We start from the raw sequence: 18,378 nt of genomic DNA, 5'->3' as shown, positions 1-18,378 counted from the left end.
CTCTTCCAGTTTCCTATAGTGTTTTTAATTTTCATGTATGTGTATATATATGATAATAGTTGCAGCCATGGATTTTTATGTGTTTTTTCTCTAATGGATTATTTATAGTTTTATTCCTACAAATTACTTAGAATCTGTAAACCCCTCTAAATGAGATTTCCTTAATATAGGTAAAAACCAATATATGATTGTGTTTTTTAAACTAAACTCTTGTGTTTTAAGTCATATTGTTTTAATCCAGGCACTAGAGCTGTAGAAATTCATCTAAAGCATTATTATATCCTTTGAATGTTTAGTTTTCCTATCATTGGTCATTTTGTTAGAGTGGTTGATAAATTTCCCAAGTTGCAACCATAATTGTGTTCATGGAAATCAGTAATTCTCTTTCTTAAAAAAATTTGTGCTTACTATCAAGAAAAATAGCCAAAGTCAAAATAGCATCATAAGCATAGTTAGTGTGACTGAAGAGAATGAAAAAGAATAAAGTGGGGAGAGAGGAATGAGTAGCTTAAGAGAATGCATTTCAGCCTAGAGTTGACAAATTCTATATTTAGGTCCCAAGAATGTTCTAAAATATTAAGAAGTTATAAACAGATTATTAAGATTATAACCCTCACACTAGACTATGAAGGGCAAATTCCCCATCAAGTCTACATTTGTATTATTTCTCTGCACAAAATGTCTTAGACTAAGTGAATGTTTTTTGAATAAATGAAAACTTCCAAATGAAAAATTAGTACTTGGTGTTTTCCCTAAATTAAGTGAAATATGCTAGTTGTTTTAGAAAATAATTTGCCAAAGGACCTTGTTCTTTTTCTGGTAGCTATAGGTTCCTTCCGCTTTTAAAATGAAAATTACATCCAAGAGAAAGAATAATTTATTTATTTTTATAAGCTATAAAGTCAAAGAGTTCTCCCTTATTAAGATTTTAAAGAATTTTTAACATGTTAACAGATACATTTTTCATGTGCCTTGGGATTGGGAAAAAATAGTTTTATACTGTGTATTTATCTGAGATGATAATTGAAATAACAATATAGGCACAATATATCTTTTTAAATTTTTTTTTTTAGTAATTGGTGGTTATCTGCCAGATGATAGAGGAGGGAGGGTATAAAGCTAAAATTTATGTTTATATCATTTCCTTTGAGAATTTAAATTGTGTAAGAATGAAGATAACATACTTTACACTATGTTTACTTTAAAACACATTATGATGAATCTAATGTCCATTTTCTTCACTATGAAAAAGTGATGATGCAACTTCTCCACTTAGAAAATTTTGTTTTTGCTTGATAGAGAAATCTGGCAGTATTATTTGATAATAATCTCCTGTATTTAAAACCTTTAATCTCTTGCTGGGTAAAATGTTAACATTTTTTTGCCCTTTATTAGAATATTTAAATTATGGTTGCAGAATGATTTATAAAAGCATCATTTAATGTTCTGTTAACATTTTGTAAGAAAATAGCTGCAAAAAGTCTTATTATAGGGATTCACTCACTGAGAAATATCTTTTTGTCCATTACCCTTAAGTAAAGGTAGTTAATACACATTTACATACACACATGTAATTAGTTGTATAGATTAATCAGTTTCTATTTGATATTTAATTTAATCACCAAGAACAGTACTTTTGCAATTCTGAAGCCTCTAAATTATTATACAGAAACCTGTAAAATATGCAAAAAAAATCTTAAACTAGGGAAAAATGTTTCTGACTTCAATTAGATAGTAGTATATTATGATCCAATAGTATAACTCTGATGTGAACCTCTATAAATCTAGAATTTTTCTAACGTAATTTTACTCAGTTAATCTTAAGTAAAAATAAATATTCATGCTTCACTCAGAATTCAGGTGCAAAAACAGTAGTAATTATATCTAGATTTTTCTCCTCTTCATAGGTTCTCTTTTACCATTCTTACTTACCTTTCCTTGGTAGAGAGGATTACTTTAGCTGAGAAGCTTCATCAAACATGATCCTGGAGATTAGAAAGAATGAATGAAATAATGGATCTAAAAAAGAAGTTCTGTCTATATTCTCTAAAATTCAGAGCTAACTCATTATTATGATGATTATTCTGTGACTTCAGGTAGTCCTTCCTTTCCTAGCTGTTTTATTACAACTTAATAATAGTAAGTACTTTCATTAAAACAGTTTTTCTCAAAACGTGTTTCCTAGATAAGCAGTATCAAGCCACCTGAGAATCTTTTAGAAGTGCAAACTGTGTCGGTACACCCAAACCTGCTGAACCTCTAAGGCTGGGGCCCTAGCAGTTTGGGTTTAAACAGGCCTTGCAGGTGATTCCAACCTACACCAAAGATTGAGAACCACTGCCTTAATGTAGGTGTTTGCTCCAGGAGTAACAGAATAGAGGAGAATATTGAAAACTCTTTGTCTTCAGCAAGTCTGCAAAGCCCCACCCAGGTCCTTTTTTCTTGCTTAAAGTTGTTCCTCCAGAATATTCTCTTTAAGTGTTTGTGGAAGTTACTAAACCTGAGTTTCCTCTGAGTTCTTCTTTCTCTAAAGCTGTTGACCCAAATAAGAGGAAGTAAACTTAAACTGAAGTGTTAATGATGAGGCTTTGTGTCCACAGAGGATTCAGATCATGCTCTTTCCAAGTTAGGAAAGAGCATCCTAGATTATTCCCTAATCCCTCGCTATTCACTTAAAAAAAGATGGAATAGTTCAGTTTTAAATATTAATAATACATTGCAAATTATTCTGTAATTACCTTTTTGTCATTTATGTTTTCCTCATACATAACAAAAATGTTGCTTAGCATTGTGGCAGAACTTTTATTACTGTAAAGTATTGTTTAACTCCTTACTGTACATGTCTTCTGTGTAGAAGAATGTGTGCTCATCTAAGATTATTATATTGATTTTGTTTTGGTTCAAATATATCAGAGTCACATTTTGTAAGATTAAATACAGATGTGTTCTATTCAAAGTAGCAGTTACAAGAGCTATCATTGTTGACCTCCCACTATGTGCCAAGCACTTTTCTATGCACTTTACATGCCTTAGCTCATTAACTTTCACCTGGTAGGCACTGTTACCATCTTCATTTTGCAGACATAGGAAGTCTAATGTCCCAAGGTCACCTAGGTAGCATACGATGGAGCCAGCATTCCAGTTCAAGCAGTCTTACTCTAAAGCACTTACTTGTAAGAGAGACAGTTGGATGTTACCAAATTATTTATTTGAGCAGAATTATTTTCTTTATCTGTGTTTTTACTTTTACATATCTTGCTCAAGGTACTTTCAAGAATGTCAGATAGTGCTTATATAAAGTCATATAACTTGAAATTTAATAGTCAGCAATATAAATAATGAATGATACAATGATTGGTAAATAAAAAGTAAGTGGGCTTATGAAATAGAAAACGCCTGCTTTGGCAAAGCAATTCACCTGTATCATACTGAATTCAGTTATCCCCTTATTTGTCCTGCTTTTCAGGAAATTTTCAGGGAACTCTTGAGAACAAGAGCTCATTCTTTGTAACTTTCACAGTGACCCGTGTAGTAGGTATTCGAAACAGCCTTCTTTGGTGGAAAGAAGGATAGACAAAGAAGCCATACAGGAACTTCTTTTCTTGAAGCTCCTAGAGTTATGGACAGAATCTGTGGCCCTTGTGGGTGACAGGATCCTGATTCCTTTTCACAGTATAATCAATCTGATTTAGCAACAGTCTTTTGAGTAGCCTTATGACTGATGTGAAACTCTACAGTGTCCCTTCTACATGAAGCTGTTACTATTCAGTGGGTTAGAATTGGACTTTTATAATTTTAAAGGTTTTAATTTAGAAGTAAAGTTTATTTGACTTTTTATATTGAACCATATTTACTAGTCTTTATGTCTTAATTTCAACAGCATCACTGCAAAACTTGAAAGAGCTTTAGAAAAAGTTGCTCCTCTTCTTCGTGAAATTTTTGTAGACTTTGCCCCATTCCTATCTCGTACACTTCTTGGCAGTCATGGACAAGAGCTATTGATAGAAGGTATGATTTCTCTCTCTATTCTAATTATTTTAGTTTCCTATAATGTATCTATTAATCATGGCATAACTTGTGCTACTAGAGGAATATTTATTGACAGAAGAATATAAAGACATTGCTTCCACAAATTCTAGTAAGATATTCATGTATGCTTTCTCCTTATTCATTAAAAAAAAAAAAGTAGCATGTTTGCTCAGTCAATGCTAATAACAGAATGAAGAACTTTGAAAAAGTGTTGGAATGGGAGGCTCTGGCCCTTATAATCCCAATCTATTAGGGCTGCTGTATATCCTTCATTAGGGTGGCATGTTTACTAAGCAATGATCTCTAAAATCCCCTTCTAACTCTTAAAGTGATGCTTCAAGTGACTTTTCTTATTCACACATACCATGTGTAATATGAGAATCCTTAACTGAGAAAATGTAAAGAAATACTTAACTGGGAATTGATGAAGCTGTTATCTACTCGTCAGTAGCTTAAATGGAGTGAGAAGGCAAAGAAGATAAATTAACTGTTGGGAAGATTTAATATAAGCATCTGTATTAGGAGCTTTGAAAAATATGGTTGTCTGAAGCCTTACTTCTTTAAACAGAAGTTTTGTTCTATAAATATTCATGAGCTTCAGAAAGGGGTAATCAATATCTAGATGATCCTGTACGTGAATAATGGCTTTAGGTGCTATTCCTTGAATTTAGCAGGTATATATATATTTATATATATGTTTATATATTTGCAAACATACATACACTCACAACACACACACACACACACACACACACACACACACACACACATATTTGCTTTTTACGTCCTATTTACTGTTGGAAGTTTTCCTTACCTGTTCTGTCATTGTCTCAACTGCTTTTACACAATCTGTTTCTATTAGGGGAAACAATAATAGTTAATAACCTGAATTTAAACCCTTGTTTCACTGCTTTCTTAGCTGTATGACCTTTGTGAGTTACGTAGCCATTTTGTAGCTTAGTTGCTTTCTATAAGGTGTAGTCAATGATAACACCTCCCTCCCAGGGTTCTTGTAAGGATTAAATTGTATAATGCCTATAAAGCTCTTAGAATAGTGACACATGGAGGGCTATTCATTTTTTTCTTAATACAGTGTTCTTGCTCTAGGCCAAGTGCTATTAGATACTTGGAATATATTAGTAAATAACAAAGATCCCTGTCTTGGTCACCTTATATTCTATCAAAGAGAGAACATAAATAAATACTGAGCAAAATAAGTAATTAAATTATATAGCATATGAGGTGGTAAGTGTTATGTAAAAGGATAAGTACAACACAGGGGATTGGTATTATAGAAGTGTCAGGGTTAGGTTGCAGTTTTAAAGAGGTGATTAATTTTAAATAAGCCAGTAGTAAAAGTTACATCTCAGCAAAGACTTAAAGGAGGTGAGCCATACCGCTTACTAGAAGAGTGTCCTAGGTCAAGAGAATAGTGTAATGACCCTATAACATGTGTTACCTGTATAATAAGAAAAAAAATTCAATAAACATCATTAAAAAATTAAATCTCAAATGTTTCCTCATTCCCTAAAAGTCTTTTAATTTTTTCAGTATTTATGTATATCTTTTCCAGAAATTAACTGACAAATTTACCAAAGAAATTCATAAATGGTGAACAAATACATGCAAAAATAAACATGGAATAAAGTTAGTAATATAGTAGTGTTAGTAATGGATCCTGTACTGTTATTAGAATTGGGATGCAAATTCAGCACTGTTTTCCAGCAGCCAAAGCAAAGAAGGAATTATTTGAAGTTATAAAACTTATATTATTGGTTCCTAAATGAGTTTGTGACAATTTTGAGTTCTAAGGAGTTACTGTCAGATGACTTTTTAACTGCTCTATGTTGGTCAGTCAGAACCCCATACATGTAGCCCCCTTTCCAGAATTTTCCATGGCCAGACATCTGGACTGTTTCTTATTTCTTCCCAGCCCTGCAGAGAGAAGGTAGGAGAAATAGCCTGTAATTGAGAGCTGTTTTTCTTGGGCTTCCCTAAGTTTACCTCAAATACTCTGAATTGAGTTGAAGCAGCATTATGAATAATCCTCTTGGATTTTTATAAAGGTGACTGTGCTAAAAAGGAAACGTTAGACCAAGTTATATATTAAGAATTCACTTTGTGTTCCCTTGATAGAATACAATTTTACTTTTTCACTTTTCTGAATCCAAAGAATTTAATTAAATATCCTATTTTTAAAACTATGTTGGTGTAATGTTCATACTCTTCTTTTGTGTTAAAATGATTCTTCTTAATAAAATGATGATAGCAAATGGTAGATTTTTAAGTTTTGAGTTTTCGTTTTGTAAATGCCATTACTTGGCACAATAGAAAGTTGACAACCTTAAGATATGGTCCTCCAAATTTCTGCTAGGCCATACAATCAAAAAATCTAGAATCCTCTGCTGTATTCCAGAACAGCATTAGGTATCCTCACCATTTAGTCATAACCTTCCTTTTCAGACTCAACTAGTCTCTGTCCTCTTACTATAGAGGACATTCCTTTAACATTCAGTAAGTTACACATTGTCACATTGCTTTGTTTTTGTACAACCCTTCCTTCTGCATTGGATCTTTTTCCTTTTTTCTTTCCCCCAAATTATTCTCATCCTTTGAGTTCTGCTTCAGGTTCCTTATGCCAAATTAATGCCTTCTCTTCTGTGCTCCTGTGCCATTTTATTTATACAATATTAATAAAATTAGTTTTCGCTTGTAAATAGGAAGTATTTTATTGGTTTTATTAACATTGCCTAACTTAGATTCTGGTACATAATATTGAGTATTTTTTTCCTTGTACTTGAATACAACATTATTTGTGTTACTGATAATGTTTGGTAGAGGTAAGTTTTGAAAATAAGGGAAGGTAGATAAAACTTTTGTGTTCTGTGGTGAGAATTCCTAATATTGATCAATCATCCACACCCATGCCTTGGATCCTATACTCACCCAAGGTCCATCCTTGCTCTCTGCCCCAGACTATGGAAATATATATCCTGTCATGTTCTCATTCTTGAACATGTACTCTTGATCATTCTTTCTTTTTCCCTCTCCTCCATTTCCCTTCTTTCCATAATTTGACACACTATTCCTCTCCTCTGAGAAGGAAAACTGTCAAACTATTGTGAAGAGCTCAGGAGAGTAATATGATAAAATATGTTCAGTTATTGAATATTTCTGTTCAGAAATAGTGCTTCTGATGAATAAATCTCAGTGCTTTTGATTTCATCATATGTATAGGTATGGTAGGAACAAAACTGGATTTAGGTAACTGAAGATATTTTAATGTCTTATGAGAAGAGAAGACAATTACTCCTGATTTCAAGTAATCATAAAATATATTTGAATTGAATCTTTGTTGTTTTATATTCAGTTTTTCTTGATTCATGTGTGTATCCATTTAATTCTTTTCTTATAGAATAATTAATTATTGGTAGTTTATACTGTCTGTGTCCTTTAAAACACATGCTAAAATAATGTCCTTTCCTTTTCTTAATTTGTCTATCATTTTATTAGTCAACCTGTGTTAAATTTATTATTGTATGATTCTATAGGAATCAGTGTTGTTCATACCTTTTAAGTTCACTCATTAACGGTAGCTATTTTTGCATAGCTTTTGTGTGTGTGTGTGTGTGTGTGTGTGTGTGTGTGTGTGTGTGTCTTCCCCTTGGCAATAATTAGTATTTTTTAAGATGATAGTTTTGGGGAGCTTAGTGAACTTTCTCTAAGAAAATTCTAGCTTTTCAATGTGCAAACTAATGTGTACAAATTAGAGTATATAATGCAAGTATCAAAATCTACCAGCTTAAGATGGCAAAACAGGGGCTTCCCTGGTAGCGCAGTGGTTGAGAGTCCGCTTGCCAATGCAGGGAACGCGAGTTCGTGCCCCGGTCCGGGAAGATCCCGCATGCCGCGGAGCGGCTGGGCCCGTGAGCCATGGCCGCTGAGCCTGCGCGTCCGGAGTCTGTGCTCCGCAGTGGGAGAGGCCACAACAGTGAGAGGCCCGCATACCAAAAAAAAAAAAAAAAAAAAAAAAGATGGCAAAGCAACGTTTGGTCCAAAATTGTTATAGTTATACTAATGGGTTGGTTACCGAACTTTTAAATCTGTTTCACTGCTCTATTATTGCATGAGTACACCATTGTTTTAATCCTTGTCAATTTATAGAAGTTGTATGTAATCATCACCCACCAGTCCTGCTCATCTTTTTGAATAAATGATCATTATCATTAATTTAAAACAAAACAAAATTGCTTTATTTATTTGGCTTAGGCAGCAATGGAGGATGCACTTCAGAGGAGCCACTGGACTTCTCTTAAAGAGTTGAGAGGAGCCTATTTTAGAGTTCAGATTTAAGGAAGAAGGTCCCGTTGTAGATGGAGTGCTGACGTTAGATCTTGATAACTGTTATTCAGGAGGTCTTGGAAATACCATGAGCCTAGAGTTGCCATAGTAATAAGGAAGCAGACCCAAGTTAATTAGAAGAGAAGATGTTTGTGTGTGTGTGTTGGGGGTGAGGGCCGTGTGTGTATGTGTCTTAGCCTTAGTGCCCTTTACCTTGTTCCACCACCGCACAGAATGGCCCTGAATATCACTGCTATGTTCCATGAGCATTACTTGTGTTTGGTTGAGAACTCACAAGAACATTAGAGATAACTTAATTATCATGGGGATACAACAGATAGTCTCAAAGTCAGGAAATGAAATACAGATAGACTTGAGGCAGCCTGGAAATGGGAAAGGAGTGTCAGTAACAAGGGCTACTCCTCAAGCAGTTTAACATACATGGAATTGGAGTCCAAGATGAAGGAGGTTGAGACAATATGTGTGTATGTGTATAGCCAAATAATTTGAAAACTATTAATCCTAAGATCCAAGAAATTCAACTAACCTCAAGTGGGATGGACACAAAGAAAATAATTCCATGGAACATCATAATTAAACTGTTCAAAACCAGGTTTCAAGAGAAAATTTCAAAAAGTAGTCATCAACATTAAGCAAACCAACAACTCATTTAAAAATGTCTTGAACAGATACTTCACAAAAGATCACATTAGGATGCCAAATAAGTTCATAAAAAGATAGTCGACATTATCAGAAGGTAAATGCAAATTAAAACCAGGATGACACAACACTACAAACATGAGAATGACTAAAGTAAAAAATACTGATAATATTGTGTGGGCCAAAAGGTTTGTTCATTTTCTTCCGTAAGATGGCTCTAGTAGCACTTAGTTGTCTTTAATTCATTCGAAACAATTTTGTTAGATTGTATGTGGCAGCTGTCATATCAGTGTGCATTTAAAAAGAGTCCTATCAAAATTGGTGAAGTTTTGGGTAACCATTTTAATATTGAAGATGGAAGAAAAAAAGCAGTGTATTTGGCATATTATGCTTTATTATTTCAAGAAAGGTGAAAACACAACTGAAATGCACAAAAAGATTTGTGCAGTGTATAGAGAAGGTGCTGTGACTGATCAAATGTGTCAAAAGTGGTTTGCGAAGTTTCATGCTGGAGGTTTCTCACTGGATGATGCTCCACGGTCGGGTAGACCAGTTGAAGTTGATAGCTATCCAATCGAAAGAGTAATTGACAACAATCAACGTTATACCACGCGGGAGATAGCCGACATCCTCAAAATATCCAAATCAAGCGTTGAAAATCATTTGCACCAGCTTGGTTATGTAAATTGCTTTGATGTTGGGGTTCCACGTAAGTTAAGCGAAAAAAACCTTCTTGACCACATTTCCGCATGCGATTCTCTACTGAAACGTAATGAAAACATTCCGTTTTTAAAACAAATTGTGAAGGGCGATGAAAAGTGGATACTGTACAATAATGTGGAACAGAAGAGATCATGCAGCAAGCGAAATGAACCACCACCAACCACACCAAAGGCTGGTCCTCATCCAAAGAAGGTGATGTTGTGTATATGGTGGGATTGGAAGGGAGCCCTCTATTACGAGCTCTTTTCGAAAACCCAAACGATTAATTCCAAGTTCTGCTCCCGATTCGACTAACTGAAAGCGGCACTGCACTCAATGAAAAGCGTCCAGAAATAGTCAACAGAAAACATATAATCTTCCATCAGGATAATGCAAGACCATGTGTTTCTCTGATGACCGGGCAAAAACTGTTATAGCTTGGCTGGGAAGTTCTGATTCATCCACTGCATTCACCAGACATTGCACCTTCGGATTTCTATTTATCTCGGTCTTTACAAAATTCTCTTAATGGAAAAAAATTTCATTTCCCTGAAGACTGTAAAAGGCACATGGAACAGTTCTTTGCTCAAAAAATAAAAAAGTATTGGGAAGATGGAATTATGAAGTTGCCTGAAAAATGGCAGAAGGTAGTGGAACAAAAGGGTGAATATGTTATTCAATAAAGTTCTTGGTGAAAGTGAAAAATGTGTCGTTTTACTTAAACTGAAGGCTGTTTTTGGCCCACCCAATACCAAGTGCTGGGGAGAATTTGGAGCAACTGGCACTCTCACCCATGGCTTTGAGAATGCAAAGTGGCAGTCACTGAGGAAAATGGTTTGGAAGTTTCTTATTAAGTTAAACAGTCACTTATCATATGACCCAGTAATCCCATTCTTTGAAATTTTCCCTAGAGAAAATGAAAACTTACCTTCACATAGAAACCTATACATGAATGTTCATAGCAGCTTTATTTGTGATAGCCAGAAGCTGGAGAAATTCAAATGTTTTTCAGTGAGTAAAAGAGTAAAGGGACTATGGTGCATTCAAACAGAAGAAAAAAGGAACAAACTACTGATAAACCTTACTGCTTGGATGAATCTCATCAAAATTATTGTGTGGAAGAAAAACTCATCCCAAGGGTTGTGTACGTTATGTTTCCTTTTTATTTTTATTTTTTGAACATTCTCCATACAGATCAGTGGTGGTCAGGGTTTATGTGTGGGAAAGGGTATCACTGTAAAGGAATTTTTCAAAGGATTTCTTGGGATGGTGGTGATACATGGATCAATACATGTATTAAATCTCATGGAAATTTACACGCAAAGTAAAAAACCAGTTTTAATCTATAATAATTTAAAATTAAAATGTTGAAATCACTGTCAGGAAAAAAAAAAACATGAGTTACAAAAATAAAATCATCATCAACATTTAGTCAGAAATTATTGCAAACCAGAAAATAATGGAACATCTTTCAAGTGTTGATAGAAAAGACTTCCAACCTGAAATTCTTTGTCCAGTGAAAATATTCCTCAAAAATGAAGGAGAAATAAAGACTTTTTCACACAACAAAAGATGTTAAAATTCATTGCCAACATAGCAATGAGTAAATTTTTTCAAGCAGAGGGTTAATGATACCAGTTGGAAACAAAGGGGAATGTAAGAAATAGTTAATATAGGGGTATATATGAAATATTTTTTTCATTTTCAATTGATGCAGGAAAAGCATTTATTAAAATTCAATACCCATTCATGATAAAATCTCTGAGAAAAATAGGTCCCAAAGGGAACAAACCTAACCTAAAATTGGTATTTATGAAAAACTGAAACTAATGTTATACTTAGTGAAAAACCAAGTGAAATTGGGAATAAGGGAAGGATTTTGCCTCTCACCACTTTAACTCAACATTTTACTGTATGATCTTAAGTAGTACAGTAAGGCAAGGAGTAAAAATAATAGACATACAGATTTGGAGAGGTGGAAGTAAAACTGTTTTTGATTGCAGTTGAAATTATCACGTATGTAGAAAATCCTAAGGATCTCATGCATTGCTGATTCAGAATATAAAAGGGTACAACTTTGAAAAACAGTTCGGCAATGTTTTATCAACAGTCACGTAAAATTTGATCTAGGAATTCCACTACAGTTATCATTCAAGTAAAACACACATATGTCCACACAAAGATACAAATTTTCATACAAAAATTCATAATAAATAGAAATAGAAAAATTATATTCATTAAAAAAATGGGTAAGCAAATGCTTGTATGTCCATATGATAGATTACTGCTCGGAAATTAAAAAAAAAAAAGTAAAACTACTGATACTCATAGCAAAATGCATGAATTTCAGAAACATCATGCAAGAGAAGCCTGGCTTAAACGAGTTCGTATCGTATGATTTCATTTTTACAAAACACTGGCGCAGAAGAAATCTTTTGTGTAGAACGCAGTGGTTGTCTGGGGTTAGGGATGCAGAGAAGACTGAGTAGGAATAGGCACAAAGGAAATTTGCGGGGAGCAGGTTGTACTGGTGGCTAAATAGATGTGTAAATTTGTCTTTACTCAAAGACGTGTACATTCAAAATTGTCAAATTGTATTTTATGTAAACTGTCTTTCTATAAAGTTGAATTAAAATACAAAAATAACTTAGGTGTTAAAAATAAGGGCTGAAAATTTATTCTTACTACATGAAAGTGGAAAATATTATGCAGAAGTCAAGAGGAGGAAGACTAAAACCAGACCACTTGATTTCATGAAACGTATCCTTTGGTTACCTTGGAGACATTTCAGAAGAATAGTGGAAACAGATACTGGATTGCCAAAGGCGAACATTTTGGGGAAAAAAATGACTAAACGTAGACCACTTTTTGGAAAAATTTGACAGTGAAACAAGAGAGTAAAATTGATAGACATTCAAGTGAGTATGGACAATTTTATTCATGGAGGAGAAATCTATGTCTGTTAGGAGACGGAAAAAAAAAAAAACGAAACATTGGAGATGTAAAAATAAAGATGCTTGATAGGTATAAGAGAAATAGTGCAGAAAGGACATCATGAATCAAGAAGGGCTCAGACCAAATATAGAAATTCACTTTGGAAGGGAACAGGGACACTTCTGAGCTTAGAAGAATAATTTATAGAATAGGAATGGATGTGAGTTGAGGGAAATGTAAATGGAATTTTCTGCATCTGTTAAATTCACAGTTTATCTGCAAGGATGTTCTCATTCAGTTTTAGTTGATTCTGTGTTCAAAAGCATAGCTCTTTTTGTATTGCCCTAATCACTGAGCATCTTTTCCAGATTACTTTTTGCTTACAAATTAGTAGAATTTAAGTTGTCCAAAAAATAACACAAATGTTTACTAAATGTAGATGTTAACAAAGATTTTTCCATCATAGGTAACTTCTAACATGAAAACAATACCCTCTAAAAAGAGAAATCATACTCTTTCATCACAAATAAAATATTTCAAACTGCCCAGTTTAGTATTTCAATATGGAAATCTCCTTTTAGCCAATAAAGATGATTAAAGCAAAGAAGACATGATTCATCAAAGAGAATGGTTTTACTAAAGTCCTCAAACCAATATTAGTTTTTCATTCACTAAAATTATTATGACTCTTATCATATATTCTTGACTAGCTGAGCTGGAACTACATTCCAACAACCTAATATAAAATCAAGGAATGATGAAAAGTCAGAGAAACCTTATTTACCAGAAGAATTTCCTGAATATAGTATATCAAGTATATTGGTATATATAATATACTATATTAAGTGTTCTGTAGTATACTGTAGAAATATAGTCAGAGGTAACACATCATCTCCTAGGCTCCCCGGAGAGAAATTAGAAGTAAAGCCTACAGGAATGAATCTTCTGCACAGAGATAGGAGATATGAATAACAGCATATAAATCAAGAATAGACCATGAAATTGAATATTATTGGCCAAAGTGTGTAGCCTGAATTTAAACGTGGGGAAACTTTTTTTAAATCTGGGGGGAGAAAAGCAATCTGGATACCAAAATTAGGAAGTTTTGAGGTGCAAGAAAGCTGTGAACTGCTGTAGATGAAAGGATACTAATAAGCTATGACAACTGAATGCAGTGCATGATCTTTGTATCTTGGATTAAAAAAGAAGCTTTAAAAAAAGTAGGCCATGTGTGGCCATCTAAAAGTGGTATATCGGAACTACTTACTACAGGAATAACTGAATATGAAGAATCTGTCATCAGTAGCAGCTAAATGTATCCCTAAGAAATGGATTATCTACCTTGATATGGTGTTTGGGAAATATTTTTGTTTCACGAAATAATAGATTGTAGTTACCTGTATCATATATTTCATAACATAATTTTAGAAGGGAACAGTTTTCTCTTTTGTTCTAATAAAGTTAAAGTATTCATATAAATTTTCATGCAAACCAGAACGTTTTCAGAAGAGAAAATGCCCATATTTAGAATGACACGCAGGCTGGTATCAGCTTGCATTATCTGGGCAAATCACTACATATGGGTGCTCTAGATCAGTTAATAACATGAAGCAAAGGTCTGTATATTCCATGGAATATAGAATATTGAATAACAGGTCTGTTTTTGGAGGCTACACATGTAGTTTATATTGAGGCAGAAAATAACTTATTTTTATATTGTGAAAATTGGCCTGCATACTGATTTAGATATAATGTCTATACATATGCTAAGCTACATGGGACCTTCCAGAAACTAAGCTTGAAATCACTATAGGCGTTTATTTTTTCACCCTCTCAGATGTTTATGCACATTCAAGAAATAAACAATTGGGAAAGAAAAACTAAATTGGAAAATTTTAAAGAGAAAATACACTGCTGAGTACTTACAGTGGTTATATTTTCCAGCCATTTTATATTCTTATGGACATTATATAGTTATAGTATGTAATTAGTTCACAGTGTTTATACTGAGTTCATTTAGTAACTGATGGCCCTCTGTATCCTTAAGTTGCTCTAAGGCAAATCCACCTTTTTTTAAACTGAATTCTGATTGTTTTAGATTATGAAATATGTTATAAATATTCTTTTAATTTTATAATATTAACTTACATACTTTAAAAACTTGAGAATATTATTTTTTTTCCTTCTGTTTTAATAGATTCATGGAAAGCATGCACTCCACAAGGGCTCTAGGACCTGCCAGAGGACCTAGCATTAGCTATGTACCCAAAACACACTTGTGGATGGATAAGTGGATGGTAGAACAAATGAAATTGTTTTCTATAGTCAAGTAGATTCTAGTAGTTGGTCTGAATGATAAAAGAGAGGGGCTTAATTTATTTAATTTGAAACAAGCAAAAAGCAAAAATCCCTTGGTTTCCTTATTCCAACGTTGTCTGAGGACTTCACGAGTGATGGTTATAGTAACTAATTTTTAATATTGACCATGAAATAATATATTTCAGTACAATACTCCCAAGTTTTGTTTATATCCCAGAAAGCTGATATTTATCCTGATATTGCTTTGTTCCCAACTATATTCCTAAAACAAAATTTTGTAAAATAACAGTACAGCATACACAGAAACAGAATTTGGGTGCATGTTAGTCAGGTTTAAACCTGGAAGGGAAACCAGGTATGTAAGGGAAGTGAAGATACCAGGGCCAGAAGAATGTATATCTGTTCATGACCACTGTTGAAGATTGTGGAAAGGCAGAGACACTGACTTTGCCAAATACATATATTCTAGAGAAAAAGAAACTAGATCCTAGTCATCTACAGAAGAATTTTGAAAAGGGAGAGAGAAAATCAAAATATGATTAAGATACTGTCTGTCAGTTGTATACAGCAAGGTTTAAATAGGAGAGTCTGGAGGCAGAAAGAGCAAATAAGATTTTATTGAATAAATCTAGTGTTTCAATAAAGGTCTAATGCGAACAAAAAAAAAGATTTTAAAAAGACAGTTGAAAGACAATTTCAACTCAGATAAAGTATGTAAAAGTGAAGCTTTTTTTTTCTCCCCTTAGTGCCTGTTTTATCATTGCGAATTTGACGTGTACATAGCAAAGCTGTGCAACATAATCGTCCATTTTATGTTCAAAACTAATCCCTGCGAAACAACTACCATCCTTTATTGGGACCACTATAAAAAGGACATACTTAAAGGCTACGAGTGAAAGCCCTATGAACTCACAGGACAGATGCTGTAAATGATTTTAATCAGTATACTACCACCACGTACTGCCTGTTGGATTACTACTTCTCATTCTTGTTTTCAAGTACAGAATGAAATAGAAATCTGATGCCTATATAACTTACCAAGAACCCATACTTTTCCATATCATTTTTCTCACCATCATGCAACTACTCCGCTAGTCCCAGTTTAGCCCAGTAAGACATGAAGGAAGTACTTAGAATCATGGATATTCAGGCCAGAAAGAAACACAGGTGTCCTTCAGTGTAGGAATCAGCAAACTTTTTCCATATGGAGCCCAAAAGCAAATACTTTAGCCTTTGCATACAGTTTCTGTCATAACTTCTCAACTTTGCCATCTTAGTGAGGAAGTAGCTGCAGACAATATGTAAAGCAATGAGCTTGGCTATGAAATTTGAATATTCAACATTTGAATATTTTATGTTTCAAGTGTCATGAAATATTCTTCTTTCTTTTTTTTTCCCAAGCATTTCAAAATGTAAAAACTATCCTTAGCTTTGAGGCCATGTAAATACAGGAGGCAGGCCAGCTTTAGTGACATTCAGACTGCAGCTTGTGGTCCATTGATGATATGGCATAATCAGTAAAGCATGCCCTGACAGGATTTTTAATGGCATGCCATGACATAGCATAGCAGAGATCAGAGAATCTGCACACAGTGAGAGGAAGTGATACTCTGTGAAACATTTGTTTCAATTATACATAGTAGATCTGGATGTAAAATGTATCGCTTTAGATTGTAGTTAAAAAAAAAAAGTTTCAAAATCATTAATCTGTCGTTTACCAGAGAAGATTTTTAGTGTCAAGAGAGGCAAATGTCTTAGCTTAAGTTTACACAGCTATTTAGTTTGTATTCTGAAACCATGTCTTCAGATTTTCAGTTTAGATCTTCTTTGAGTTAATTAAAAACTTGATTCAGATTAAAGAATTCTGTAATGCTAATAAAATTGCCTAGTTCTGAGAGCTCAGGATAAGCCCTAATATTTTAGAACGAAGTGGGAGAACCAACTGATTTGTTACTAAATTCAGATATTTAAAAATACCTGCATTGTATTTTAAACACCACCACAACTAAAGAGAATATACACAGGCAGACTTTTTCCTGGTCCATGATCTCTGCTGTCCAGATATGTTGTTCCTTGTCTCTGGTTTCAAGGATTGAGGTCAGGCCCAGGGCATGTCACCCTTGACCATCAGTCTCCAGTCTGTCCTTCTCAGGTATCAAAACACAGTTTTCCACATTACAGATGCCCTTTAATTAGGTAGAGTTGCTACAGTTTAGGTGGACCCCAAATCACAAGAGAAATAAGCCCTTTCTGCAGTAACTCTTTCCCCAGAAATCTTCTCATTTGCCAAGTGAGCATCTTTGGTTTCATGTAACTATTTCCTAGAACCCACCTTGTACCATCCTGATACTTTTCCTACAAATAGAGTCTATTTCATTATGTCCCTCAGAAATTGTAGTACTAATATAAGCTTATTATTTCTTGTCCTATTATTGCAAAGGGCAGTGGGATAATATTCCATCTTTAATTTTTCTACTGTATAATAATGCAAACCAAGATTGTATAATTTTTTATACATGGTGAGATTCTGATCAAGTAATAATATTTTTCTATTTTAGCTATTCTTAAACCAGTTCATAAAATGGTTACCTTTGTGGACTTTCACCAGAGGTCTAAGCTTTTCCCCCATGTCTCCTTTAACGTTTATTTTCCTGGGTAACTTCTTTGTCCGTACTGCTTTCTATATACGTTGCCCCTCCATGTAGAATCTGTGCTTTCAATCTATTTTTGCTTCATATCCAGTAACAGAATTTACTGGATTGCATATAAAATCAATATAAACTCTACTGTACATAATAGAATCCATGAAAGATACAATTTGGACTTGTGATACCAGTTTTAACTGCTAAAGGATTATCTTCTCCTCCTTCTCCCTCCGGAAATACAACCTGTGACTCATGATATACATGTTACTATCTCAAAAATGTTGTTCTCTCTACTCAGTAGGCTTGTTCTAGTTATACTAAACCCAACCAAAGGTAATCTTTCTTATTAAGGATATTATTTTGACTTTGAAACTAGTTACTTAAAAAGATTATACAGATTATTTCAATAGCTGTACTTTGCAACATTTAAACTCGAAAATATTCTCACATTAGTTGTGCTTTCTATTAATGTATTTGTTTTGATATATGGGAAAATCTTGCAGTTTTATATTCTGTCAACAGAGGTAGTTTTTTACTGTCAAATTAAACAGATTCTGTTTTACAAGTTGAAATATTCATGATTGCTGATCTTGGAGTGATCTCTAAGTCAATTTTTCCCAAGAAATTAATAACTGTTCATTATTTTAGGTTGCATGTTTCATTTTGTTATTAATTTCACCATTTTCCATATTTCCAATTTCACCATATTTCCAATTTCACCATATTATATTCACAATAAGAATTACTT

At 33.7% G+C, this 18,378-nt stretch overlaps 1 protein-coding gene across 7 annotated transcripts in view; it reads left to right on the top strand.

Moving 5' to 3' along the window:
• The window catches only part of NBEA (neurobeachin), a 630,249-nt gene that overhangs the window by 262,380 nt on the left and 349,491 nt on the right, over window positions 1–18,378 (top strand). For all 7 annotated transcript variants that reach the window (XM_067713386.1, XM_067713385.1, XM_067713382.1 and 4 more), the window contains one exon: window positions 3,881–4,008. In XM_067713386.1, coding sequence (XP_067569487.1) covers window positions 3,881–4,008 — 128 coding nt within the window. The remainder of the gene's footprint in view (window positions 1–3,880; window positions 4,009–18,378) is intronic.

Source organism: Pseudorca crassidens, chromosome 18, assembly GCF_039906515.1.
Source record: "Pseudorca crassidens isolate mPseCra1 chromosome 18, mPseCra1.hap1, whole genome shotgun sequence".
In the NCBI taxonomy this organism is placed as follows: Eukaryota; Metazoa; Chordata; class Mammalia; order Artiodactyla; family Delphinidae; genus Pseudorca; species Pseudorca crassidens.
The sequence above is the reverse complement of the archived record's forward strand: the minus strand, read 5'-3'. Positions and strand labels throughout refer to the sequence as shown.